The sequence below is a fragment of the Lethenteron reissneri genome, chromosome 6 (assembly GCF_015708825.2).
Source record: "Lethenteron reissneri isolate LAM-NWPU_2019-01 chromosome 6, ASM1570882v1, whole genome shotgun sequence".
Taxonomy (NCBI): Eukaryota; Metazoa; Chordata; class Hyperoartia; order Petromyzontiformes; family Petromyzontidae; genus Lethenteron; species Lethenteron reissneri.
In genome coordinates, this window is record NC_083784.1 from 9881430 (window position 1) to 9890467 (window position 9038).

The following is a 9038-nucleotide window of genomic DNA, read 5'->3' on the forward strand; positions in this document are numbered from 1 at the left end:
CACTGCAGCAGCAGGGTCGCCAGAGAGTTATGAGCAACAGACGCGGCGCCCTGGCGACCGCGTGCACACCCCCCCCCCGTAACCCAGGGGCCTGGTGTCACGCATCCATTCGCCTCGGTCGTTGTTGTTGTTATTTTAAAATGTGGTTGCTGAGCACGGGGCGCCCACAGACTCAGAACGTCAAGGGGCAAGCAATGAAGCGGCGCTCGTGTCGCAGTTGCAATCGGCAAGAAGAGTGCAAAGTGTGCCTCTCTAATTGAGCAAGGTCAATTGTTGTTATTGTGATAAGAGTGTGGGGGGGGGGAGACGATGGGAGTGAATATCAGAGTGGAGCGGGTGAGTGAGCAGAAAGAAAAGCGAGGTGATCTCCAGTGTGGCGAGTGAGTGTGTTGTTGTGAGCTACAGTTATTAATATAGCATTAAACTTTACGTTTTTTTTACGCAAACACCGTTTGCTAATCGTAGTAGCTTCTAGCAAAGCTTCATGCGGCCTCCTGAGCTGCAGCCACGGTGAGATTCAGGTACGAGCGTGGCGATTCGTATCCTCGGGCTCTCGCGACCCCCTGCCAGCCCCACGAGTTGGCCGTGACAGCCAATCGCGGCAGTCGCGGCAGATCAGCACGCCGGTCAAATCGTCGTATAGTAGAGTGTATAGTAGTGTAATGTATAGTGTAGTGTGTGGTAATTTAGTGTATACCGATGTGAGGCTGTAACAGTGCGAGACCTTTGGTTTTTGAAGCAGATTTTGAGTGACGCTGCTGCGTCGGCTTCTACTGTGAGTGTTCAGTGCAGGGCGAGAGTAGTGAGCATACCTGTCAACCCATACGGTTTATCCATATACTCACAGGGAAATTGAGTTGTCAAGTCCATAGGGCGCACAGCCGTTTCAATACGGGCAATTTTTTTGTCTATTTATTTGTGTTTCTCCCTTGTGATGGGACTTTGTAGGATGAACGTTGAGATTTGTAAGGGCACGGGGTGACCACTAAGGTCTGAATTGGTCTGTCATAAGGTCGGGCACTGAAAGGGGTTGACAGGTGTGAGTGAGGCAAGGAATTGTGGTGGGGAACCGGTGGTGAAGGCGCGATGACAAAGGCAGGCGCAGCTTCATCATTTGTCCTGCTGGCAGCAAGGAGCCAATGAAGGGTACGGAGGAGGAGCGGTGGCTGGGTCAAGTCGTAGATGGTGGACCCCTAGGACGACACGAGCAAGGTTGTCCTGTCACGGTTGCACTTTGAGGACGTTCAAGGCAGCAGGGGCAATCTAACGCGGCGGAGTTGTGGCGCGACAGCGGTTAACGCACTGGCGCCTCGAACCCCGCGCGGCTCACGCCGGTGGTGAGCGACGTCTCCGCCGGTTCGCCAACCCCCACGCGCGCTGACCGGCGCGGTGAGGTGAGGTCAAACAAGCCCCACGGCCACCACGGGGCTATAATAGCGTTGTACCCTTCGCCGCTTACGCCGTTCCAGTTGTCTAAAAATAAGATCGCCCGCGATGCGTCAGGCATACGTACATATTTTGCATATGTGTTTTCCTGCCCATTCTTGTGTAAGCGTACCTGTTTCGTGTGCGCGCGCGTTACGATGATTTCTGGCCACTCCACGCCCTCACGTGATATGCCGGCCGCCGCAGGTGCTCGCTAAATAGCATTTGCGCTTACGCGTGATGAAACATAAATGAGAGATCGCTGTCTTTGTGTGTGTGTGTGTGTGAAGCAGTGGTTACTGCTTCATATCATCCGTGCTTATCCATGGATGAGTCACTCGGAATGATTCTCCCGGAAGCGCCACATTAATCCGACTTTGTTCTTCTACGCTCGGATGAAACGACTCGATTGTGGGTAATCGGTTCTAACCACACGTCCGCTGATAAGAGGACTTAACGTTGGTTAGCCAACTGTGCAAACAAACCAGGCGACCCAGAATTCGATTCCCATTCATGACCAATGACAATGGAGGATATCTGAACCGGTCCTGGGCCACTCCTAGGTGGACTGGTGCGGCGTTTAAACATCACTCAGCGGGGAGACAAAGGCGGCCCGGCGTGGTGCTGGCCACCCACCCCCTCGTGTGCCTTCATAGGTGCTCGCTAACAGCACTTGCCGCAACAGTCTGATAAGGCTATATGGGGGATCTTTGTCTTTGTGTGTGTGTGCGCGCAGCTCCCTCGGAGTGGGGACAACTATGCCAGGAAACCGGCCTTCCAACGCCAGCTACCCGCACCAGGACGAGTCTCTGGAGTACGAGTACTACTACGAATACGATGAGATTTCCTTCGACGACCTCACGGTGAACAGATGTACGGCACGCGAGCACCACCCGCACTCGTCCAATCCCTTCCACCCGCTCGCCGCAACGCTCACGCACCCACACGGCACGGGACGCGCTCGTTGACGAGCCATATCCGACCCGTGGTCAACTTTTTCAGTCGGCACGATATTTGGCAAAGGAGCGGCGATGCACTCCATCATCGGCAGTATTGGCGAAGCTGCCGCCCCCGGGCGACAGTGCTTCTGCCGTCGTGCCAAGATGTTGAATCTGTTTTACTTCCGTGTGGGATCTTGAGTTCTGCCAGACTGGTTGTGTTGTGTTTTCATTTAGCTTTGCTCCGCTGCTCTACGTTTTGGTTTTACGCGATTGCGTTTGTCATGTCGGTGACCCGCGCCGCCCTCGCCGACGAGACTCTCACCCCGGTCTCTCGAGCTCTCGCCTCGAGTCAAACGAAATCGACTTGGACACTGGCCCCTCTCGGCCCGTCAAAGCAGGCGCCCTGGCGCAGCCTAGCGTGGCCTGGCGCGGTGCACGAGGCGGCGGGGCCTCCACGGTGTCTTGCAGGCTGGACCGGGTGCTCGCTTGAGGGCGAGTTGATCTAGGAGAACTTGACCAAGTAGCCTGGAGTGCGCCGCTCTCCAAAGCTCAGCAGGGTTGAGCCCAAATCGCGTTTGGATGGGTGACTGCCGTGCTGCTGCTGCTGGGCTACGTGGCGGGGGCGGCGGAGGGCAGTGCAGAAAAATACATTGTTGCTTCTACTTCTAACACTGTGCTCCCCTTGCCTTTGCCGACCTGCACTGACCATGGTGAAGTATGGTCAAATAACCCCCACGATCTGCACTGTGTGGGGAGACCCTCATCCAGCAGTGGGTTGACAAAACAGCTTTCTTTATATTACATTGTCGTTTCGCCATCCAGCAGTGGTTTGTACATGGCTGATGATGAACTTGAAATACAAACTTAATTCCTCTTTAATGGCCGACCCTGTGACGCTTCATATTGTCCAGATTCCATCGTCATCGGGTTTTGGAGTGGACTCACACTGCTCATCTGCCTCCTCTTCATCATCTCGTCGCTGCTCTTCCGTCTCGGCACGCGCAGGTGTGTGCGTTTGTGTGTGTGGATGAGCTTCTGTGCAGTGAAGTATGGTTAGATAACCCCCATGATCAGCACACGGCGTGTGCAGGTACACATTGGGCTCCACGGTGCTGCGATGTTAACTACCTTGCCTGGTATGCAGGAGGTCGTGGGTTCGATCCCGACCCTGACGACGCCTGTATATTTGGAGTTTGCTTGTTCTCCCCGTGGTCGCGTGGATTTCTCTCCGGGTCCTCGGGTTTTTCTCCCTTCATCAACGTGCGTTTAGAGTATTTGGCTGCTATCAATTTCCACACGATAAGCCACTTCGTTGAGCTATCATTTACAGCCAGGTCGCTTCTGATCTTAAGTCTCTCTGTAAGACTACCACTTCCAGCTGCCCACAAAGTGGTAGCCGTTTTGCTGTCTCATGAAGCATGATGGATCCAGTTGGCAGTTGTCCAGGACTTGAAGGGCTCGTGACTCTGTAGCCTGCTCGCTCAGCCACTACCGCCCCGTGTCCCTGGGTACAAAGAGGGCCCCGAAGCAGCTCCTGTTGTCGATAGCTGTGGTTCAAAGGCGAGTAGGGAGCTGAACTCGAGTGTTAAACAGCAGGTGTTGGAGGCAGGTGTTATGTCGGTGTTTTTGTGCGGCCCAGATAGGTGAATATTTACAAAGCAACTGTAAAGAAGCTTCGGGCTTTGAGCACTGGTGGTGCAGACGGTGGCAGGAGCTGGGCGCCATTGCCCTCAGGACACCAGAGCTGAATAGACCCCCTCCCTCTGCCCCCCCTCGTCCCCTTATGTAAAGACAAATATTACCCATATATATTCTATGGGTCTTTCGGTAAAGCTGGTGATGGTCGGAAATACAACGAGCTCTATGGTGTAGAGCAGCGGTCCCCAACCTTTTTGACACCAGGGACCGGTTTCGTGGAAGATCATTTTTTTCACGGACCGGGGGGGGGGGGGGGTTCATCATTGGGTCTTTTCCCCTTTTCAAAGAAGCTCTCCAGCTCGCCCACCGCTCACCTCCTGCTGTGTGGCCCGGTTCCTAACAGGTCACGAACCGGTACCGGTCCACAGCCCAGGGGTTGGGGACCCCTGGTGTAGAGTTTTGATGAAGGGAATTCTTCTCGGCTGGATGGTGGTGGGAGCCGGGTTTTAGGTAGGCATCCGAATGGGTGACTTTCCTGTAGACAGAGTGTCCCATTGAGCCATCTGGTCTCTTTTCGATTAAAACATCCAAGAATGGTAACTTGCCATCCTCCATGGTGAATTTGATGGCAGGGTGTATGGAATTGATGTGGTTGAAGAATTGGCCCAACGCTGGTAGGCCATGTGGTCAGTTGACGAATATGTCATCTACGTATCTCTTCCACAAGGAAGGACGTAGAGTGGATGCCTGGATGGCATCTGTCTCAAAATTTTCCATGAAAACATTGGCTAGAACTGGAGATAAGGGAGAACCCATTGGGGTACCTTCAACTTGTTTGTAGAATGTTCCATTCCAGGTGAAGTAAGTGTTGGTGAGGCAGTGTCTAACCAGGGCAGGTACATCAGTATTCAGTCCTTGTTGGACCAAATCTTCAATGACCATCACCACCTAGCCAGTGAACTGGAGCACATACACCAAGCCCTCAAGATGAATGGATATTCGGACTACACAATCCGTAAAGCTATCACCCCAACCGTTGGGAAAGAACCATCTGAGGACCCAATCAAAACCATCACCTTGCCATACATAGCAGGGGTTGCCAAAACGATGTCCCAAATCTTGAACAAACACAAGATCTAGGTTTGATTTACTACCCCAAACCCTAGCTGCGGGGAAAAACTGTACTCCTGTGTAAATGTATTTCATAACCCAAGTTTTCTCTCTAGTTGTTTTAGCATGTTTCTGCATCGCTCAGATTCCCTCACACTTTACAGGCATTGCTCCCTTCCGCTCTGTTGGCTGCATCACTTAACTCACGAGATTCATGAAGGCAGGGGGGAGGTGGGCGGGGAGTGACGAGTTTATTGGCGGTGATTAAGGAGCGTCGCTGTTGTGTCAGACGGGGACATGAATTCGTTAAAGTATTATTGTCTGCATTGGTTTAACACAGGCTTTGGTGACCAATATCATCCATAGCCTTTTGCCCATCCAAGGACGAGTGTATTGCAGTAAATTTGACACTTTCAAGCAAAAAGCAGACCTTGACGTGATATACTCATAGCATTCATGCGTGTGCAATTTGTAAGGGCGCGGTGACACAGAACTAATTTATTTAAAGGTTATAATCCCTTGTTCATCATGACGTCCTTTTTACTTTGATGTCTCAGTAGCGTGACGGAGATCACGTGACGTGAGGGTTCTGCCTTTGCAGTGAGGGTTGTAAGTTGACGCCGAGGAGGGGGGAGGAGGCACCTCGCCCCCCCATGTGGAGTGACGTCAGCCACTAATTAATATGAATGGGGGGGTGTGTCCATTTGGAGGACGTCACCTTATAATGATTATTAATGAGGGGGGAGGGTGCTCCATGTGGAGTGACGTTACCTGCTCATGATTATTAATGAGCGGGGGGGGGGGGTGCATATGGAGAACGTAACCTGTTCATGATTCTTGACTAAAGTTTTCGTGACTGCAGGAATTAATATTCTTGGGTGTTTTGGTAAAGTCACTACGACGTTTCGATCGCAACGCAAGTGTGTTGCGATCGAAACGTTGTAGTTTTTTGTTATTTTCTTTGAACCTGTTCATGATTATTAATGAGGGGGGCGTGGAGTGACGTCACGAGCGATGCACACAGACATTCTTGGCTCATTATAGTCGGTAATAATAATGGGGGGGGGGGTGTCCATTTGTAGGACGTCACCTGCTTATGATTATTAATGAGGGGGGCTGGTCAATGTGGAGTGACGTTACGAGCGTTAAGGACAGACATTCCTGAGTGATTATAGTAGATATAATACAGTTTTTATTGGGTTAGATCGCGTAATTATATAAATGTGCCGTTAAACCCGCCACCACCAGACACAGCCAGTTAGTAAGGTTTGTCACATTAACAGAACTTGCAAATTCGTTACGAGTAACGTTACGAGTAACGAATTTGGTAGCGGGTCTAACGACACATTTATATTTACGCGATCTAACCCAAAAAAACACGTGTATTATGGATTGTTTACAATCTTCATATTAAAATAACAGCATTTATGGGGTTCTTGTGGCCCGATTGTAGAGCTCCGAATCCTTTACAGGTGGCCTGTTTCCCCACACACCCCTCAGCTTTCACGGCAGGATAGGGTACACAACTTTTATTAGGAAGCCACTGGAGCTATGCACTTTTAAATAAAAAAAAAACAGTGCAGAAGGAAGGAGGCGATGGCGAGGCATGGTGTCGGCAGCGTTGACCAGAAATAAATATGGTCGTAAACATGCAGTGTATATTTGGCTGCGATAAATTTCCATGCGGTAAGCCACTTCGTTGAGCTATAATTTGTGGCCAGGTCGCTTCTGAAAAAGAGCTACATAGCTCAGTGGGCCTTACCTCGTAAAATAAAAATGGTGAAGTTTAAATAGACCAATCATGAGCGTGTTACAAGCACGGTCGACTCTAACGCGCGTCTGCATGCGCGTCAGTGGGAGCAGGCACAACAGCTGGCGGAGGCGGTCGAGCAGCGTGAAGAGCCTGCACATGGAGGTGAGCACGCTGAGCGACCAGGCCGAGGGCAGCTCCGGCACCGACGCCGACAACCTCATCACCTACGCGACGTGCGGCAACAACGGTGGCGGCGGCGGCGGCGGCAACACCGGGCGCCCCTCTGAGCTCCGGAGCCCTCTGGCTGTGGCGACTCATGGCACGACATCGCCTCCACCGCCGCCGTCTCGGGCGGCCTGCACGGGACCCGTGGTTCGCATCGACATGCCAGACGACAGAGACGACGCGACGGCGACGCGAGTCCTCATGAACCAGCAGCTGCCTGCATCATCATCATCATCGCCGCAGCAACAGCAGCAACAGCAGCAACAGCAGCAGCAGGCGTTCCTCTTCGCGCCGTGCCCTAATGGTGGAGACGCACGCTTATCGCATTCGACGGCAGACACTAAGGGCTGCGCCAGTCTCGCGCCTCCAGGCCGTAGATCCTCTCTGTCGGTCACGTTCAGTGGAGACCTGTAAAGACCTGTGGAGACCTGCCCCTGGGGGTTTGCGAGTGATTCGCCCACGGGTAGCATGACTGTAATTGATAACCCCCCACCACCCCCTTTGTGTGGGGATACACTCAAAACATTCTCTCGGTAGCCCCTGCACCAGTGGGCGAAGCTGTCGAGCATGCAGGCGGTGCAACTGCACTGAGGCCCACTGGCCAGAGGGGGCCCCATGCGCCAAATGGGGCCCCAGGTGCCGGAGGGGGCCACCAGGTGCCGGAGGGAGCCCCAGGCGCAAGAGGGGGCCCTCTTACGCCAGGCTCCGAAGAGGGGAGAAGACAAGGAGGGAGAAGCACATTTCATTCCTCGCAACAAGGCCCATGCGGGCCATGCTACTCTGTGGCAGTGCTCTGGATGTGTAAGCACGGTTGCCCAGAGCACGCTTGTCTGGAGAAGGGCGCTGCCACGTGAAACGGACTTGACTTGGTCGCAGAAGCCTGTCGGCCGGCCCTTTGCTCGATACGAACAGCTTCAGTTTGCATGTGATGTTCGTTTGAATGCAGATTGAGTTTATTTTTTACATTTTGAAGTGAGGTTTTGTATTTCGTGTAAGAGGAACTATTGGTTTACTTTAGACCGTCGGTAGTAACATGACAAGCGTAATTTATGAAGTGTAGGCTGTTCATTGAGGTACACGTGTTGTGGGTGAACGAAAATGAGTGAAAGGATGGACAGCATGTGTGATGCGTTTTGATAACGTCCGATGAGGTTGGAAGAGGTGCGATGAGGTGTGACGAGGTGTCATGAGGTTAGGTGAGGGCTTGCTGAACATAACAAGGTAACTGGTATTTGCCAAACATCGAAATATAAACATTACCTGCAAATTACTCGATCGAGATGCACAAAGCAACATGGCCCCCTATTGCTAAAACTTGGCCGGACCGTCCAGAAGAATTAAACAGTTTATTGAGACTCGGTGAGGCTTTCTCAGGTAAACGAGCGCAATGATAAATAATCCAGTCGTGCAGTGAAGTGTGAACAGTGGGTGGAGAGGCAGTACCCATTGTGCTTCGTGTACCGTGATGCTAGTTTACAGGCCTATGCTATGTTACAGGCCTTTGCCATCCCACTGCTGGATGAAGGTCTCCCCAGGTCGGTAATGGTGGGAGGCTTTGATCACGCATTGGAACCTCCCCAGCCAGCCACACTCCTGGTACGCTGAGCTGAAAAGTCTGGCTCGCCGCTAATACAGTGCAAAGCTTATGTAATGCATCTCGAGCAACCCTCTAAATGATACCTAACAATTAACAACACTAATAGAATACATAAAACATATTTTTGATACATTTACTATACCCTGAAGACTATGAAATAAAATATGAAGATAAACCACCTGTGTTGCGTGATGTGGTTACATACTCACCGCTAAGAGTTGAATGCCCTCCGTTGAAGTAAAGAGCGAACGGTGAACACGAAAACGTGGTAAATCAAAGTGAGACAATCGCGGAGTGAAGGAGAGTCGGGGCCTAGAGACACGACTATAGGGAGCCATTCGCAGCTTCA

General features: G+C 51.9%; 1 protein-coding gene across 1 annotated transcript; it reads left to right on the forward strand.

The window, feature by feature from the left end:
- Nucleotides 1-1368: 1368 nt before the first annotated feature.
- Nucleotides 1369-8836, forward strand: LOC133355238 (uncharacterized). Its single transcript, XM_061572617.1, has 4 exons — nucleotides 1369-1394; nucleotides 2162-2298; nucleotides 3278-3371; nucleotides 6969-8836. The coding sequence occupies exons 2-4, from the start codon at nucleotides 2184-2186 to the stop codon at nucleotides 7504-7506; spliced, it is 747 nt and encodes a 248-aa protein (XP_061428601.1). The 5' UTR covers nucleotides 1369-1394; nucleotides 2162-2183; the 3' UTR covers nucleotides 7507-8836.
- The last annotated feature ends 202 nt before the right edge of the window (nucleotides 8837-9038 follow it).

Bases quoted from the DNA above. Each gene is read 5' to 3' on its own strand.
- LOC133355238 (XM_061572617.1), top strand. From the start codon at position 2,184: ATGCCAGGAAACCGGCCTTCCAACGCCAGCTACCCGCACCAGGACGAG. The intron at 2,299-3,277 runs GTACGGCACGCG...CATATTGTCCAG, and splicing joins CGACCTCACGGTGAACAGAT to ATTCCATCGTCATCGGGTTT. The intron at 3,372-6,968 runs GTGTGTGCGTTT...CATGCGCGTCAG, and splicing joins TTCCGTCTCGGCACGCGCAG to TGGGAGCAGGCACAACAGCT.